At 35.2% G+C, this 17994-nt stretch overlaps 2 protein-coding genes across 2 annotated transcripts; both read right to left on the bottom strand.

Annotated features, from left to right (window-relative positions):
- Positions 1–2: 2 nt before the first annotated feature.
- LOC132200447 (uncharacterized) lies at positions 3–3026 on the bottom strand. Its single transcript, XM_059625914.1, has 5 exons — positions 2971–3026; positions 1299–1404; positions 1091–1237; positions 734–1027; positions 3–633 (listed from the first exon to the last, which is right to left on the bottom strand). The coding sequence occupies exons 2-4, from the start codon at positions 1398–1400 to the stop codon at positions 968–970; spliced, it is 309 nt and encodes a 102-aa protein (XP_059481897.1). The 5' UTR covers positions 1401–1404; positions 2971–3026; the 3' UTR covers positions 3–633; positions 734–967.
- A 1212-nt stretch (positions 3027–4238) lies between these two features.
- On the bottom strand, positions 4239–6568 carry LOC132200411 (tyrosyl-DNA phosphodiesterase 2-like). Its single transcript, XM_059625855.1, has 7 exons — positions 6424–6568; positions 5874–6182; positions 5721–5812; positions 5288–5413; positions 5014–5236; positions 4791–4961; positions 4239–4733 (listed from the first exon to the last, which is right to left on the bottom strand). Exons 2-7 carry the CDS (start codon positions 6180–6182, stop codon positions 4401–4403), a joined length of 1254 nt encoding a protein of 417 aa, XP_059481838.1. The 5' UTR covers positions 6424–6568; the 3' UTR covers positions 4239–4400.
- Between the last annotated feature and the right edge of the window lie 11426 nt (positions 6569–17994).

Raw genomic sequence — 17994 nt, 5'->3', positions numbered from 1 at the left:
GCTTTAAACCAAATTGAGAAAACTTTATTTTGTAACCTACAACAACAAATGAAATAAGTCAAATAAGTGAATTGTTTCTCAAAATTAAGCTACACAAATAAGGAATACATTTTACTAATGACAGCAATCTAAGGAATAATTTTTTTTAGTTATTATACAAACAATTAATAAGTAGTATCATTTGATTGCAAGAAAACGTGGACTCCCAAGGGAATGATTGCATGTGTCGATAAGAGTCGAGAAAAGGCCTAAGTGCCTGGCAGGGAGCACCTCTACCGCTTAAACTTTTGACGTCAAAGTTAACATTCACTTTGCTATACATACTCTTTAACTAATTTAGTCCTCCTCTCATCATCGTGGAACCAGGCAAGCTGCTCATCAGGAGAAAGTTTGTTCCACATTTCTTCAACATTTTTTTCAGTCAGACTTCTTCTTGTCAGTGTTGAGTCTTTTGAATTTTTTCTTGCTCTCAATGGCGAAAATGTCATGGGCTTTCTTGCGTTTGAGAGTGGTGACATCGGATTTGAAGACGTTGGTTGCAAGTAGATCTTCAAGCTTTTGCTGCTTCTTCTTTTCCTCGGGGGCCGGATCCACATCGATGGCCTCACGAGGAACAGCTGCTTCGACAACGGCCTATATTGATATAAAATATATTATGAGAAAAAATATCAAATAAACTCTTTTCAAATGCTTTACAAACCATGATTATTAAAAAAAGTATTTTAGCAATTACCTCCTGAGAGTTGAAGATGGACTTCAGACGATCGAACAGTTCTTGATCCAACGATTCGATTGGTATCGGTGATCCCACTTGTTTTCCGCCACTACCAGATGGTCCAGAAGCTGGCGGGCCCTCGAGATGCATCAGAGATGCGGTAGTTGGGCTGGCCGATGGAGTGATCAAAGGATGACGAGCAGTAAGAGAGGGGCGCATCATGGCCAGCGGGCGCCCATGCAGAGCTTTGTACTAAGGGGAAGATGACCAGGTGGGCTGGTAATATTGCCGAGGGTGCAGGGTGCTGGTTGCCTGTAAAAAAATTTAAATTATGAAATATGGGCTCTTTGCTGATAAAAAGATTTTTACGCATACTGGCTGAGAAGGACCAAGCCACGAGCCTTGTTGTCTAGGCGAAGCAGTAGCTGTGTGTGCTGCCCTTGAGTTAGTTTCCAACAATCGCCAAATATCATCAGCAATAACGTTGGTAGTAGGGTGTTCAGAGGGATCAGTGCTGTATGACTGAAAGAAGAGTTGAATAATTCTAAATATCATGAGGCCCTTTTCCACAAATAAGGTATACCTGCAAAGGATGAGACATTTGATCTTCAGTCCTAGGACGCCTAGGAGCTGAAGCTTCAGCACCCTCAGACTGAGGACTCTTCTTGCTTTGCTCGTGACCCATGTTCCTGGAAAGTGTCAATATTTTAAGTTTAAATTTATTTAAGTATTTAAACAAAATTATTGACGGCCACTTGGGAATTAATGTTATAGTGTTGCAGTCTTATAACTTTAGCAGTGGCCGTTGGAGTATTGTTTGAAATTTAAATTTTATTTTTGCATTATATAATCATCAACATTTAAGTTTTCTTTGATCAATCCACCAAATACCACGCACATTTTGTCTAGTGCCATGGCCTCCGATGATATTTATGTGATTTTATTAGTCTCTGGCAAAGGTCTTTACTGCTATCACGCAGAAAGTCATTAAATTATAAAATTATTGCTAATTGTAAATCCACTAAATATTTCCTTTTATTCATAAGCTGATAATACATATGCGCACTTTATTATAATTGATGCCTGTTCAGGGGCGTAGATCATTTCTGGCTAATTTTTCCGAACGCTAATTTTTACACACCTATAACCCTCTTGGTTGAACTTTGCCTCCGAACAAAAATTTTCATGATTTTTGGTGACCATCTAAAAATCCAGAACAGGTCATTCTGATCATCTCTCGCTACTGTCTGTGAACGCTAATTTTTACCCTAGCCCCTCTGGTTTAACTTTGACTAGTTTCATGACTCGGACAAAAAAAAATCATTGTTTGCGGCGAATATCTTAAGTCCTAAACAGACCATTCTAATCATTTCTGGCTTACTTTCTGCAATAATTTATTTACTGCCTGGCATGACAAAACAAATAAGTTGCTCGCTTTAAAAAATATGCTAAAAAAATTAATTCCTTTTGATAAAAAAAAAAAAAATTACTCAAGGGCTAAAATTAAAGTTTCCAATTCGATTTCAATAAGCATTAAGACATTACGAATCTCTAATTTAAACCGAAAAACGCAATGTCGCTGAATCTAGAAAATATGAAAAAAGATTATTTAATTCATTACTTATTAACATTAGTACCATGCTATTTTTTCCGCTCGCTTCGCTTGGCATTGTGTTTTTTCGCTTTTTCTCGTACATATATGAAATTATTTTTTCAGATTTAAAATGATTAATTGCTATTTTTTTCGTCCTTAATAAAATAAAATTTGTGTACAAATAGCGTGAAATGCGCCACCAACGGTTCCATTTTCGCGGCGAAGCCGGTGCGCTCGAGGCGTAACCGGCGGGCCAGGGGCCCGGCAGAGGGCCGTTGCCGTCTCGCAAAATTGGGCCGTCTAGTTGGCGTGGGCCGCCGATTTTGAAATCGCTCCATGTCTATAAGCGATAAAAAAAGATTTTTCTTGGCCAAATAGCTATGGCCAAGGCCAAATACGTGACACACAACCGTAAAATACATATTAGGAGAGGACTCATGAAATGAATTTAAAATTCGGCGGCTGCAATGGCTTTTAATTCGCCAACCGCCGAATATTGTGCGACACGGTTGAGCCGGCGATTCGTGAGCTGGCCGCACCGAACTTTAAATTATCTATTATCTATCGATACAAAAACCGAAAAATTCGGCGGTTGAGATAGCAATAATTGGCAATTAGCCAGCGCCGACCATTTACTGTCGGATGAGAAAATGAATTTTACCATGAAATAATGGAGAAAGGTTGATGATCGCTGAACTCGTCAACGTTCTTCACTGAGCCGAGTCCAGGGAGCAACAGATCACAGAGCCAATTCGCACGCCACTCAAGCTCATCAACTCGGTTCCGAATTTGGGGTCGACCAATCAGAACGCTGCTTAGACGATGAGCGGGAAGAGGCGCTCAAGGGTACTCGCGCCTTTTTTGCTATGAATTTAGTTTTATGTAATTTTTATGACATAAATTCGCTTTTTTGCGTTAAAAAGTTGAATTAAATGAAATTTTTGCATGGAAATAGAAAATTCAACATTTTCTTTGATAAGAAATGCAAATATTTTTATAAAATGTTTGATATTTATGCCATTAATTGAGCTTTTAAAGTTTTTATATAAATGTTATATAAATCGAATTATTAATTTTTTGCGTTCTTAATGAAATAAAATCAGGAAATTTTATACAAGATGAAACTTAACTATGACCCTGTGATATTATCTATAAGTTTTTTTTATGGCTTCAGCGGTAAATAAGCCAAGAAAAAAGTTTTACGCATGATTATATTCTTCAGCATAAAATATTGTTAATAAAATTAATTTTAACAATGATTTTACTATTTATTATGCTTAGACGATTGAGCGGGAAGAGCTAGGCGCTCGCGCCTTTTGTTGCAAAATTTTTATTTTATGTAAGTTTTATGAAATATAAAAACCATTTTTTTAATAAAGGAGTTGATTATAAAAGAATTAAATCGGAGGGAAATAAAGATATTAGAAATTTTCTTTATAAAAATTGAAATTATTTTCAAAAATTTTGTGAAATTGTGTATAAATCGAACTGTTAATAAAGCTTGGAAAAAATTTACATTTATATTAATATTATATACCTCCTGCATAACTCATATTTAAAAATTAATTTGCTTTCACATTATTTTAGATTATTAGTACAATTATTTACTGAAATTATTCCATTTAATATGGAGACATTTATTCCTTGATAGTTTTACACTTTGGTATTAATTTTTACAAGATTCTCTCCAAGGGTTTTCACTCTAGTCTCGCACCAAAAGACTCGAAGGATTCAGCAAAATCACAAAGGGCAGGGCAAGCTCCATTTTTCACTCAGGCTGAAACATAAAAGCACAATTATAATAAAAAATGTTTCGAATAAATAAAGTCTAATGTTTCTTACAATTAATAAAACAAAAAGCAAAGCAAACTGATTCTAAACCTTTCATTGGCATCTAAAAGTGTAATTCAATAAATACAACAGTTTACTTTAAACCAAATTGGGAAAATTTTATTTTGGAAATACGACAAAAAATGAAATAGGTGAATTGTTTCTCAAAATTTAGTTACACAAATTAGGAATACAACATTTTACTAATTTCTTTTCTGATAGTGAGAAAAAGTAAATCTCAGGTACACTTCAACATTTATTTTAGCACTTGTTCAGAGTGAAGTAAACTTGCAGTCCCCAATGGTCACTTGTGTAGCACTGCATGTTAGGTACTTTGGCAATGCCGACAAGTCCAAAGTGATTAGCAACAACTCTGTCGGCCTTGTCCTTTTTGCAGACACTCAGGTAGGCACGGTCGAAACGCAGTCTCGGCTTGAACTGTGTCCCTTTGGAGTTGCCTTCGGTACTGCCGAAGTTTCCAAACTGGATGTTTGAATTGCGCGCAGCATCCCAGGTGAATTTGCACGCCTCCCGTTTGTCACAAGCCTCCCACAGATCGAGGGCTCCGGACGGTATTCCACCAGCCAGCGGGAGCTAGGATTTTAAAACAATTTAAGCACAAAATAAAAATTAACTTTTTTTCTTGTTTACTTCCGTGTCGCGCAAGTTGAGATCGCCAGCAAAGAGGACGTGGTGGGTTCGGGACTTTTCAGACATATCATTGAACACTTGCTTAAGCTGGTCAACACGGGCCTTCTTGTATTGAGCTGTGCTTTCCAAATGCGTGTTGAGGAGCCACATTTTGATGTTCGCCACTTCCACCTATGAGGGCATAGTTTTTTTTAATACACTATTAATTTAATTAAGTTCTTACCTCAACACTAAGCAAACCCCTCATCATTAGGGTATTGCTGTAGCTCACATCTTTCTGGCTCAATACTTTGACTGTGTCTTTCTTGACCAAGGTGGTGACAAAGTAGGCTTCTGAGAGGTTTGGGTAATCCTGCACCACAAACTGATACTTCGAAAGATTTGATTTGAGCACATCAATGGTTTCTGGCACAACCTCTTGAAGGAAAACAATATCTGGAGCTTCTCTATAAAAAAGTTTGGTTACAAAATATATTTTATTTAAATGTCAAATTTACTGGGTTAGGATTTTTATTAGATTAGCCGTCCGAGGGCTAAGATTTCGCTTGTCCAGCCCATCAACGTTCCAAGATATAAAACTGAATGTTCCTTTCACTTCTGAGCTCGAAGCAACATTTTTGGCCCTTAAATAAATTAAAAATTTAATCAAAACTAATTTCAAATAGGAACTTACATCAATAGATGCGTTAAATGACTACCATAAATCATAACTCTTTAAGTAAATTATTCTTTCAAAACTAATCATAAATCACTTATATTATTGATTGGATAAGAAAATTTACTGAAATTATTTACAAAACAACAGACACGTATGTACTAAACAATTTAGTTATAATAATATAATTATATAAATTATTTTTAAAAGCTTAATTATCATTCATTATTTATGATTTATCTTTTACTCAAAAATAATAAATCAATAATGCATACCACGGCTCATTCTTCAGAGTATTAGCCAAGGCAGAGTTTTTCTCATCTCCCAAAATGTCCCCACTGAGATTCAGGAAGTCATTGACAGCGATCTAAGGAAAAATTTTGAAGTTGTTTTATATAAACAATTAATTAATATATAAAAAAATTCACTTCAAGTTTCCAGTCGTGTTGACTCAAGAAAAACTCGGCGACTTTGCTGTCAGTCTTTGTGATCAGAATGAACTCTTTTACGAGTCTTGTGCACTTCTGAGCTTCAGACTCGTCTTCCTTTTTTTCAGATTGAAGATCATCATCAGAGTCTAACAAAAGAACGTCAGATATTATGCCATCGGCTGCTGTTCCTGTGTTCAGTCTCTTAGATTTAGACTCTGCCCTTTCAAACTGGACTTCTTCGTCGCTCGAATCACCGAGCTCCACGGTCTCTATGCTGTCTATTTTCCTTTTTACTGCGTCGCCCATCTAAGAAAACAAAACCTCTTAGTAAAAGTTCATCAAAATACACAATAATGCTGCAAATTCGATTATAATTTTTGCTTTTATGAAATACATAATAAGCACAAAACACGGATAATATTAACAACCAGATCTTGTTGAATATATTAATAGCAATTTGTAAAAAAAAGCCTATTAGCTGGTTTTGTTTTGCTGGCAAAATTTTTAATTTACGAACGTTGTCAATCAAAAATTATTTAATTTTTACCTTTCAGATGCTCAAAAGCTCAATAAAAACGAGTGAAAACAGGACAATAATCTTCTACAGCGCTGTTAATTAACTTTGTTTTCAATTATCTCCAAGACTCCAAGTAATTTTTAAGATGCAATCCACATGGACATGGGATAAGGGGGCGTGGCGTGGCATTAAAGAGGGCGGCAGGGCGCGAAAGCAGAGGGGGGCGTTGCAGTCGAGTGGTAAAAAAGACAGCGGGCATGCCATAAAATCGTTCCTAGCCTAGCGTTTATCAGTGGACTCCGGGACTAATGGGACTATAATTATGCATATTTTTTTTTTTTTTTTTAATCATGTCTCAATAGTCATTACATTACATCCATGAATTAAAAATTTTGTTGCCGAACCAGAACCAGCAATTATAGCAAAATCGATTTATTTTTTTATTTTTGCTTAACTTATGTTTTTCACATTTTTTCCAACCTCCAAAGATGAAAAAAAAAATGAGTAAGAAAAAAATAATGCATTGGTCCACTTCACTATGGATCGAACCAAGAAAATCGTAAATAATCTGCAGAAATTATTTTTCGCTCCTTTTTTAAACGAAATAACGATGTATCTAATTTATTTGAGTATAATTTTCAATAATAAATTAATAAATAGGAAAACATGTAAAAATTTCTTGAATAAATAATAAAATATGAAAATAAATAACTATAGTGATTAATTTGATATGTACAAAATGTTTTGCTTTAAAAGAAATTAAAACTAATTAATTAAATAAAATTAATTACATGAATGTAATTAAACACGCGTAAAAATTTTCTATTTTGTGAACTTTAATATTATGTGTAATTTAAAAATAATTTATTTTAAATTAAATAATAAATTATATTAATGTAATTTAAACATGCATTTACATTTTTTTAAATTTTGGATATTGTTTTGATTACAAAAAACATCATTTTCAATTATGTTTAAAGTCATGCTCAGTCATGCTAAATAAGATTATTTGAAGATATTTTAACTTTTTTTTACAATTTCTTTTGCTTAAAATGTTTTGCATTTTGTGTGTGGCTGAAATGTGACTGAGGCAATATGTGAAAAAAAAAATGCATTGTGGTCTGATCAATCTGATCCATGTTTGGAGGTTGAGGCTTTTTTCGACCACAAAAAGGGAGTGACTTTTTCGATGTATTGTCTGATATCTTTTTTTGCGATACAGCGGTTGCGGTGCTGGCGGCCGCTGTATGTATTTTGGTGTCACGCTCTCTGCAGGGTATTTTGCAAGGGTTAGCAGATTTATTGACAGCGAGATGAATCCGAGTTAAAAGAGGCGCATTGACGGCAGCCGCGTCGACGGACGTCCGCGCGACCGCCGCTGACAGCACCCCTGTGGCGGGACGCCTCTGCCGGCCGCTTTTTGATGCCACCCCGCGCGCTTCTTCATCCCCCAATCAAATTGACGTATCGGCATATATGTGCGAGCGAAAAAAAAATCACGATATAACAAGATATTTCTGCAGACATCTTTTCTGCACTTAAAACTCCTAGGCTCATCGCTGCACTATAGTTAGTGGCTAGTGCTGTGGTTGTACTAAAGGTGCAGCGACGAGCCCAAAGATTTTGGAGTGTGCAAAGTTATATATTTTATACGTCCAGCACTTTTCTTATATTTATGATCTATTCACGTGTGAAATTGATACATTGGAATTGAATTACAGATTTTATGTAAAAAATTGGGTTACATGCACGGGCACCAATCAGTGTCAAATGTCACGCTATTGATGCAATTTGTACAACCTCAGATGTAAGACACTATGAAAACCTCATTATTTATAAACTCAATAACAACTTAATAAGAATATATTTTCTCTGATGTGATGTTTATTTTTTAGCAATTACCTTCGCTTTTTAAAACTCTAAAAAGTAAAATAAAATTTAGAATTTATTTGATATCTTATTTAGGCTATAAAATTTTTAATGACACTCCAAGATGACGACAGCAATTTGAAAGGGCAATTTTTCTTTAAAAAAACCAAGAGTTTCAAAAATATTTCCTTTCATAAATTAAATTGTAATAAATGAATATTATATTTATTTACCAAACTCTATTGGATTGAAATTACTTCACTTATTCACTGTATCACATATTAATTCTTTAAATGATGTTAAAAATACATTAAATTCATATGGTTCATATTTAACAACTTATGGGCAATAATATAAAAAAATTAAAGAATTTCAGTATCAAAAATTTTGTAAACGTCACAACATAAAATATTGGAGTAAAAACAAGAAATTCGATTATTGTCAGAGGTGAAAGAGTTTTTGCTGGGGGTGAGAAAAGTCTGAAAATCGTCTTGTGTCTCGCGGGTGTTTCTGAAGCGGAAGTGCGCGCTGTATCGCATGTGAACGAGGCCGCCGCACGAGAATTGAATTTTCCTCCCACGAACTGCTGGCGAGCGAGATATTTATTCGCTAACTTTTATTCTCTGCTGTTGCTCTCTTTCGTGATCCGGTGAGTGGCGTGCCAAAAGTCAAGAACTTCCTGCCCAAATTCCGCCCGCTCTTGTGCCACTGCCAGTATAAATAATTATTTTGAACCCACGGACACGCACCGGGGCTCATTTTCAGCCAAAAAGAAGCTTTAATGACTGCGCCGTCCTAAATTATGTATTTATATTTTTCCCTCGCACGGAGAAAAGCAGTTAATGGGGGTGTTGGGAGGGTTGTAATTGATACCAGTAATGACGAAACCCCCGCAGTGCGAGCGACTGACAATGATGAAGGTGTTGCTTTTGATTCACGTCCGAGTAATTACTGCGAGCGACTCTCCAGTTTCGCACCTCATCATCGCGGCGCGAGAGCTTTTCACTTAATTGAGAGCCAGAGAAAAAGCCCTTCACCGCTTTAACCACTCGGAGAGGAAAAAATGTTTCCATTAAAATGAGAGAAGAAATTCGACTAAAAAATTAAAGACCAAGTCTTGACATTATGAAACCGTTAAAAGATTTTTATATGTCCCAAAACTGGATGAAAGCTTAATTTAACAGATTTGGAGACACAAAGCTTGCAAAGAGGAAAATTGAAAGTTGTTTGATTATGTTTTATAAAATTGTAATCGTCAATAATTAAAATAAGTAAATAAATAATTTTTTTAAATTTTACTATTTTTATTAGCAGAAATTTTTGCTTTGGAGCATTAATCTATTTTAAATGTAGAGTCCTCTCATTTGTTGTTATCTCAGTTAACTTATCAAATAATTTTCAATTTAAAATGCTTATAATGTATTCTGTATATTCATTTTTGTCATCAAGTACAATAATTCCAGAACTATACCACTCGCACGGGTTTGGTGCGCAGCAGGTTGCATAACCTTATATGGATTCGTTTGAACTACAAGAAAATTGATTATAATTCCTAGTAATTAGCAAATTGCTAGAGTGTGGTGAGGATGAATCATCTAAAATAAATGCTTCAATAATTTTTTCTATATGTTAATTTTCAGCATTGCACAAATATTGATCTCATGTTTTTGTATGTATACACATTTTTATGCCGATGCATGATTCCGCTTAGTATACTTTTTTTTGCGATGTACCGTATCATGTATGGGAGAATAAATAAATAAATAATATCAAATTGATTTTATCAATGAAACAAATAAAAAATTTAATTCTTGCTTTATTAAATTTTGACAGAATTTGAGGTTTTAAAAATTTCTTTTTGGCAAATTAATTTAAACAAGACATAGTTTTTTTAATATTTTATTTGTAAACAATAAAATATTTAAATAAATTGTTGAAAAAACACTTTGTTAGAATAAAAAGGGAATTTGCAGACAATTTGGCAAAACGATGTTAAAAAAATATTTTAAAAATGAACCTCTGTTTTTCTCATGAAATTATTCGGCTGAATTTTCAACAAGAATCTGGAAATAAGCGTAGATGGGTCTGATGGATAAAATATTCGCCGCTTATCCAGCCAATTCGGCAGAATGAATGCCAAAATTGTTGTTTCCTGAGGCGGCGGCGGCGTTGTCGGTGGGCAATCAATCTGAAATTAGGATCATTCATCCCCTCGAGTGCACGCTCGGTTTGGCGCTTGACGTTTTGAAAGCTATTGAAAAGCGCGTATGGATTTTATACATATAAAAGCAGGGACGCGCACCGATCGCTTTGCCGTCTATATACGTACGTGTACATCCATATTTATCAAACACACGCCGCGAAAGCCAACTATGCAGACTTCCAGGCGCTATTATGTGAGCGCAGGCCAGCAAGCACGGCTGAAGCTGGGCGGGTAATCGTTTTTGATCTATTGAGGCAATAAGCATGGGGCGCAGTTTATCACGGACACACAGAACCGCTCGATCGCAGCCGCACATAATGGCGCGGTGGCGAAGAGGCGAAAAAATCCGCAGTTGGGCGAGAAAAGGAGATCCTTGCCTGGCAGCTCGGCTAAATGGTTCTCGCTATTTTCCCATCACCCTCTCACTGTATAAGAAAAGATGAGTGTGGGATTAAGACTTCTTTCTCCGAATCGGTTATAGTTTCCTATTTCCCCGATAATACTCTTTGATATAAAGTGATGGGATTATGAAAGAAGTGGCTCTCAGACGCCGCATCCACCTCAAGTAATTTATTTAGAAATTCACTTCATGCATTCGATTGGAGAATTGATGATGGTTGGAAACAAATCACCTGGGAATCAATTCAACTTGATTCTAATTAATATAGATTAATATTATTAATCATGTTTTAAGTTTAAAGATACGATAATTAATCATTTTAATTTAAAAATTCACATTCCCTACCAGAACTCAAAGAAGTATTTTTCCAATTCTTTATAGTCTAGATTGTCAAGAATGCGAGATGACAGACTATTTTTTTTTTTAATTTTATTATTATATTGCAGGTAATATAAATATTTGTAAATCATAAGTTATATGAACGCATTTTGATACTAAAAAATTAAACAATTTAGTAAAATATTAACTTAATGTATAATAATAAAATTTAATAATAAATAGTAAACATTATTTATTTTTCATTTTAATTTTTTATGATTATATATAAATATTAATAATCAAATTTAGAGAGTCAAAATGAAAAAAAAAAATTGCAGCATAAATTCAGTGCATACTTCTAAGGCTGTACAAATTAATATGTTGACATGATTCGAGCGATTATACTTCTGGGAATCTACAAACAGTTCATATCAAAGCGTGCTGTTTTTTTCTTCGCTTCTTATTAATACACCCCTTCTTGGTGTTGCCGGCGCCGCGACCTCACACCATAGAAGTCTCTCTCACTTCTCGACAATTAGCAAATCACTTTTTGCTACATGCTCTTTTGTTGTACGAAATTATTAATTACGCTGCGTGCATGCAATTCTGCAATAACATAAATTACCATTCGTGACTCATGCAATGCAACGTGATTGCTCCGGCGAACAATCAAACTCTCGCGACGGCAGCTACGAGTACCGGCGGGGTATGCACTCTACTTGAAAATTTCTTGCTCACTTCGCGGGGGAGCTCTTTCTTCGTATTGTTTGCGCTTTAATGAACTCTGCGGTCAATTAAAAAATGTTTGGCAAGGCGAGTTTTCACGCAAACCGGCAATTAATTAAAATCTCTGCCATTACGAGACGCAATTTTGAAGATTGTTAAATTTTATTGGAATTAAAATTTTATCAGTCAATCCCTCATTAGTGTTATCAGCAGATCTCATAAAAGATTGTGAGCAAGATATTAAAAATAAACTTTTACCCATCCCTACAGTATAGAAATAAGTTACAAAAAAGAAAATAAATCGGATTTTCAGTCATTATCAATCTTTGTCTTTTAACTTTAGTGCATAACGAGCTATGGAATTAAAAAAAAAACATAAATAAAAGAAATTTATTTTTGTTAATTATGGTTTTAAACGGTTTTAAATAACAAATTTCTTTTTGGCAATATATTTTCAAAATACATAATTATGAGAATAGAAAATTTACAATAAAAATATTTATTTTTTATATTCCAAAAACAAAAAATATGAAGAAAAATAATAAATACTTTTACACAAACTTAGGGTGGAGTTTCTTCTCATTTTTATTGGTTTTGTGATTATGCTTTTGCTGTTTATAAAGGGATAGCTAGAGTAGGGATCGTTTTCATTTCAAAATTTTGATAAGAATTCTATAAAATAATCAATTAACTTGTCACGATCCTCACATATCCCCCCAAAAAGTCATTTTATTTTTACTTGATTTCTTGACGTTAATATTGCAATCAACCTATAAAATTTGATTGTCAACTGTGAGCTGATTACAATGAAATTGTTAATAATGAGTAAACAAGATCTAAATTGTAATGCTTTGAGCTAAACTAGACGTTTGACGGCACCTTAAGGATGCCTGTTATTGAGACTGTAAAGCCAACTCCGAGCTGTATAATAGTGGCGCGAAATTCGTCGTTCTTCTTGAGGTCGTCGAGCACTTTGCGAGCTGAACAGCCGGATTGCCCGTCTCAAAGCAGTGCTTGAGTGTCTTTGTAAGTGGCTCGCGTATATACGGATCGGAGCGACACACAACAAAAGTGATGGGCTGCGTCGCAATAAATTCGCTGCCTCGACAGCGCTCGCGTCTCATAATTAATTATTGCCAAGCTTGCTCTCGTCTCCGTCGCCCAGATATACACCGCCGAGGATTAACCTGCTCCGAGGTCAATGGTCCTCGAAAATGGCACTTTCAAGCAGTTGGGCTCAAGGTATGAAATTTCGCCGAGCATTATCGAATATCAATTACAGCGCGCACGGCCCCTCGGATTAATATCAAAGCAGAGCTCGGCTTCGTTTTGACATGTTAACAAATGTCTATAATTTATATCTCGGGCAGACAAGACAACTCAATTAATTATGCTTAATTGATAAAGCGTCCGTGGCGCGCTCGCTCGCCCGGATTCATCACACTCAAAGTATTCTCTCTCTTCAAACTGCTCCTTCTGGCCCCATAATGCTGACGTTATCTCTTTCTAGTCCCACCGCCGCTTTTGATGACGGGGGCGCAAAATATATCCCGCCGATACACCCCATCATTATTAATAGCTGATCTCTCTCTTGCTCTCGCAAAAAGCCGAGCTGCACCTATACATTTTTATCGCCGGCGGAGGTGAAATATTGATTGATGCCGGCCGCTCTCGCACACACCGCCGGTCTCCAACCCACACCGCTTCCTGCAAAACGACTGTCGCTTCTGACCCGATTCGGCAAATTATTGGTCCGCGCAGCTGAAAAGTCGGTGGGAAAAAGGTCTAGTCGATTTTGTTGCAAACCCCTGGGAATTAAAGCCAAAACAATGCAATCCTTTTTGAAATTTAGTACCGTTGGTTTTCGGTTTGGGGGGATGAGATAAGAATAATTTTAAAATTGAACATATTTCCTCCATAAAAGAAGACATAGAAGTTCTTAGTTCTCACAATGAGATTAAACTGGATCAATAATTCCTTAAACCTAATTGATGATCATTAAATTATATTTTAATTAATATATTTAAATTACATATAGACATATATTATAGTTAAAATAAAATTAAATACGAAAATAAATTTCAAGTTACAAATAAACAGCCCTTGAAAATAAAGTATAAAAATTTAAAAATAAATCTTTTAGCTCTAAAAAGTTCAAATATTAAATTAAAATTTTTATTAATTTAATATTTATTGTTTTAAATCACAATATATGTCTTTTCTTTTTTTGTTCTGCAAAGTTTTTAGCAGATCAAAACTGAAAGAAACCAACGATTTTCAACAAATAAATCCCATTATTCACACCCAGTAGATTTTATCCCAAAAAATTGTATCTCCCTTTTTGATCATTTCTGATAGGATCTAACGCGAGGCCAATTCAAATACCAAGTTTTGATAAGGAGTAATATTGTGCATTTTATAAACAAAATCCCAAAAGCTGTGCACTTGCGAGCGTGGCTTCTCTTTTTCGAAATTTATGATTGGAAAGCGTGCTAAAGGAAACGACGAAAGTCTTAATTTGAGTTTTCAAGTAACGACTCGCGGCGTCGTCGGCACGGTTGCTGCTGCTGTTATGACCGTGCATTATAAAGTAATATACACAATAAGTTGGCGTTCGGGAAAAAGGATAAGCGGCGGCGCAAGATGGTGTGATGTGCTTTTATTACACGCCATATAGCTCGAGCTGCATTCTGGCCTAGGCACATCAGACACGCTTCACGACGACGAGGAATAACTTTTCCAAAGACTGACTCGGAGGCTTGTAAAAAGAGCTAGAGTGCTTGCATTACACAGTTATGTTTATTATAATAACAGTAATGACGAGTTGAGAGTGGGTTGAGGCGGTTTTTGCGTCCTTTGGGCGCGGCTGTTTCGCAGAATCTTAAGCTCCAACTTAGCCCTTGCAGAGAGAATAAAGGCCGGATTAAAATTGAAACCTTCCATTCTGGCAAGAGATGACTTAACTTTGTAAAGAAAGAGTGACACTCGACACTCGCCGCCAAGCTTTTCCGATTTAGAGAGAGCGTGGGTAGTAATTAAAAGTGCAGAGTTGGGACCTAAAGGAGTAAACAAGAAAAAGGGCATCTTTAATTTTTTCGCTATGTAGCAAAAACTTCTTTCTAGCTGCTTATTTTGTCGCTATTTGAGACAAAGCAAAACCTTTCGTACATATTACACATTTTTGCGTAAAAATAAACTTTTCAGATTCTGATCAACTTATTTTTAGACTTGGTTTTATGGATTACTTTAATTTTCCCTCCAGAATTTTATTCTTCGTTTAAAACTTCACGCACACAAATTGACAGTAAAATAATTTCTTTCAAAATCAGGCACACCTTTAGAGCAAAATAAAACTAAAACATCCTAAAATTTCATTTTCGTTGTATGATTTTGAAAGAATTGCTCGCTAAAAGATATTGACGAGGACGTTTAATCTTAACATCTAAAGGTTTACCTCTTTATTTGTGGAAAAAGTACAATTGTTCCCCCCTGTGTATATTTTTTTAAAGAAGAAATTTTGGGAACAAAAAAATAAATAAATAACAGAATTTGGGAAGATTTGGAATTTTCTTTTCACTCCGGCTCTCGTGGTTGAGCGACCTAACGAAAATTGTCACACTTGGCTGAACAGAAACACACTGACTGACTGAACCCTTTTTCGCCGCCGCGAAAAGAATAAATTGAATCTGATATTTGAGTGTGTTCAACGAGAGGAAGCTGCGCGAAATAACTCCTTTTATTCTGTACAGCCAAGAGGCAGAGTTGCCCAGCATACAAATGACTTGGCGCTGGCGGCTTATATTTTTAACGCTGAATACTCAACCGCTCAGCATTGAATTGGCGAAGGAAAAACAAAGGCCTGGTCCTTTGAAATTGAAATTTTATATTTTCCATTGCAAAAATGTAACATGAAAAAACATCTTTCCAAAGCAAAAAATAATGAAAATTCGAGTTAATTATAAGACCAGTTTTCCTGGATCAAAATATTTTTCTTTAAATTAATTCAATTGAACTGCGCAATTACATACTTTCAATTATTTCATTCTTGTCAATTTAACAAGTTGGGCGTTTCCTGTAAGTCTAATTTAGTTTTTCTCTTTTTCTCAGCTTACAATTACTCACTTATTTTATCTATTAGTATAGCAATTTCCTTAATCATTCGGAAATTATATTGAGAATCAAAATCAAGTGCATAAGATACATAAAATTGTATGGGTCAATTTCATAATTTCACATAGAAAAAAATGCTGAATAGCACAGTACCATGATTATATAAGTGTTTTCTGATTAATTTTGTCAAAACGGAATTCAGTATGCTGAAAAAGCCTTAATTATGGTTGAATAAATAAATCTTTTATTAACAAGTGTGTTGTGACCCACAATCCTAAACCTAGAGTAATTTGTGAGGAATTTCATGCGACAGTTTACCCTTTACTTTCCTTTTCCATCTCACGTTGAAACTGCAGCCGGCGATAAAAATAAAACACCCAACATCAATCAAGATCTCGATCCTGCTGTGCCCCTTTTTATTTTCCCTCGATTTCCAGCCAAAAAGCACGCAAACGTGCCCTGTGTATGTTATAACAACTTCCTCTTGAAAGAGTATGTATATAAAAAGTGGGCGCCAAATAATATTAATGTGGCTCTTTTCACGCAGGTGGTTTTGCGAGAAAGCCTCATTTGGTAAGAGAGGGGCCGCGCAAAAAGGGTCTAAGTGAAAAAATGCGCCGCAACTTGACAGGCCCCCGTTTTTATTTATTAGCCGACGCGCGAGAAATGGAGCTTGTCATTCGAAATCTTTTCTGTCCTCGACAAAATTTAACCGTCATGAAGTTGGCGCTGCTTTTTTACGAACAGCCACCGACTAACGCACAAACGTAAGTCGAGCCATTTATCTTGCTACGTGTGTTAAGCCGGCGTCTCTCTCACTCGACTTTCGCTACTTTATATGCATGCACGCACAAAATGTCGTCGAAGTGGCAAACTTTTATGTGTGCACAACAATATGCGAGATAAAAAAAAGTAGTAGTTGGTGCTCGTCGAAAAGCAAGCAGGGCGGTCGCATAATAAAATCAAACTCATTGCGACGGCACGCGAGAAACACGAAGACGCACATAAAACATTTATGCACGATGGAGACTTTTTTCAACATTCTAAAGTAGATCTTGACGTGGCACTAACTACAAGTTTGCTCTATTACCGATCTATTGTGTTAAAAATTTTGAATTAAAATTAGAAACTTTGAGGAATTTTTGACCAAAATATTCTATATTTTCAGTCCAAATTAATTCGATTTTGCTCTTTAAAGTGTTTTTAAGTTTTAATACATAATGGAAATAAAATTGGACAAATTTTCAATATTCGATGAAATAATAACAAAAGGAAGGGCGAGGGAAGTTAGTGTTCAAAAACAGCACAAAGTTTATGAAGTTTTCTTTTAAATATATTTTTAATTTCAAAATATCACTTAAAATAAAGCTAATTATTTTGTGTACTTTAGTTTATTGTAATAAATTAATTTCATTGTCTTCAATAAAAAAATTCTCTCATAAATTGAAATACAAAAATTTTAATTTTAATTATCCTTATTTATAAAGCTTTTTGCAAAAAAAATTTGTTTCATTTGTCTTGCTGAAATGACCCTTTTTTTAAATCTAAACTTTGAATCGAGATTTAAATTTTTTACTTCTTCAACTAATATTGTTGTTTGGAAAAGTCGTACATTATTTATTATATTATCTTGACAAAGTTGAGACAGAATATGAACTACAAATTTTAGACTGGCGGTGTTTCCGTTCGAATCGACTTTATGAATCATTTTCCTCAAAGTGGAATGTTGGAAGTTATACTACCTTCATATTAAAAGATAAATATAGCCGGATTGTGAAAATCGTTTTCTGCCCCTCTGCACGAGAAGGAAAAAAATGAGAAGTGGAGTCTGTTCAGAGTTAAAAGTGCGCCATTCTCTCTTTGGCACTGACGTTTACAACTCAACAAATCGCAATTTAATGCAGGCATTGTTCGTCGCGACGTCTCAGCATAAAGGTGCTTTCGAAATTTTGAAACTTATATTGCTTTCTCTCGC

Source organism: Neocloeon triangulifer, unplaced genomic scaffold (assembly GCF_031216515.1).
Source record: "Neocloeon triangulifer isolate White Clay Creek 2 clone unplaced genomic scaffold, ASM3121651v1 ptg000014l, whole genome shotgun sequence".
In the NCBI taxonomy this organism is placed as follows: domain Eukaryota; kingdom Metazoa; phylum Arthropoda; class Insecta; order Ephemeroptera; family Baetidae; genus Neocloeon; species Neocloeon triangulifer.
Note: the sequence above shows the minus strand (reverse complement) of the source record. Positions and strands in the feature narration are given on the sequence as shown.

Excerpts from the sequence above, each read along its gene's own strand:
- LOC132200447 (XM_059625914.1), bottom strand. The coding sequence starts at position 1,400 with ATGGGTCACGAGCAAAGCAAGAAGAGTCCTCAGTCTGAGGGTGCTGAA. Across the intron at positions 1,238-1,298 it reads AAATGTCTCATCCTTTGCAG|TCATACAGCACTGATCCCTC; the intron begins GTATACCTTATT and ends CTCTTCTTTCAG. Across the intron at positions 1,028-1,090 it reads GGCTTGGTCCTTCTCAGCCA|GCAACCAGCACCCTGCACCC; the intron begins GTATGCGTAAAA and ends ATTTTTTTACAG.
- LOC132200411 (XM_059625855.1), bottom strand. The coding sequence starts at position 6,182 with ATGGGCGACGCAGTAAAAAGGAAAATAGACAGCATAGAGACCGTGGAG. Across the intron at positions 5,237-5,287 it reads CTAATAAAAATCCTAACCCA|AGAAGCTCCAGATATTGTTT; the intron begins GTAAATTTGACA and ends ACTTTTTTATAG. Across the intron at positions 4,734-4,790 it reads TCAACTTGCGCGACACGGAA|CTCCCGCTGGCTGGTGGAAT; the intron begins GTAAACAAGAAA and ends TTAAAATCCTAG.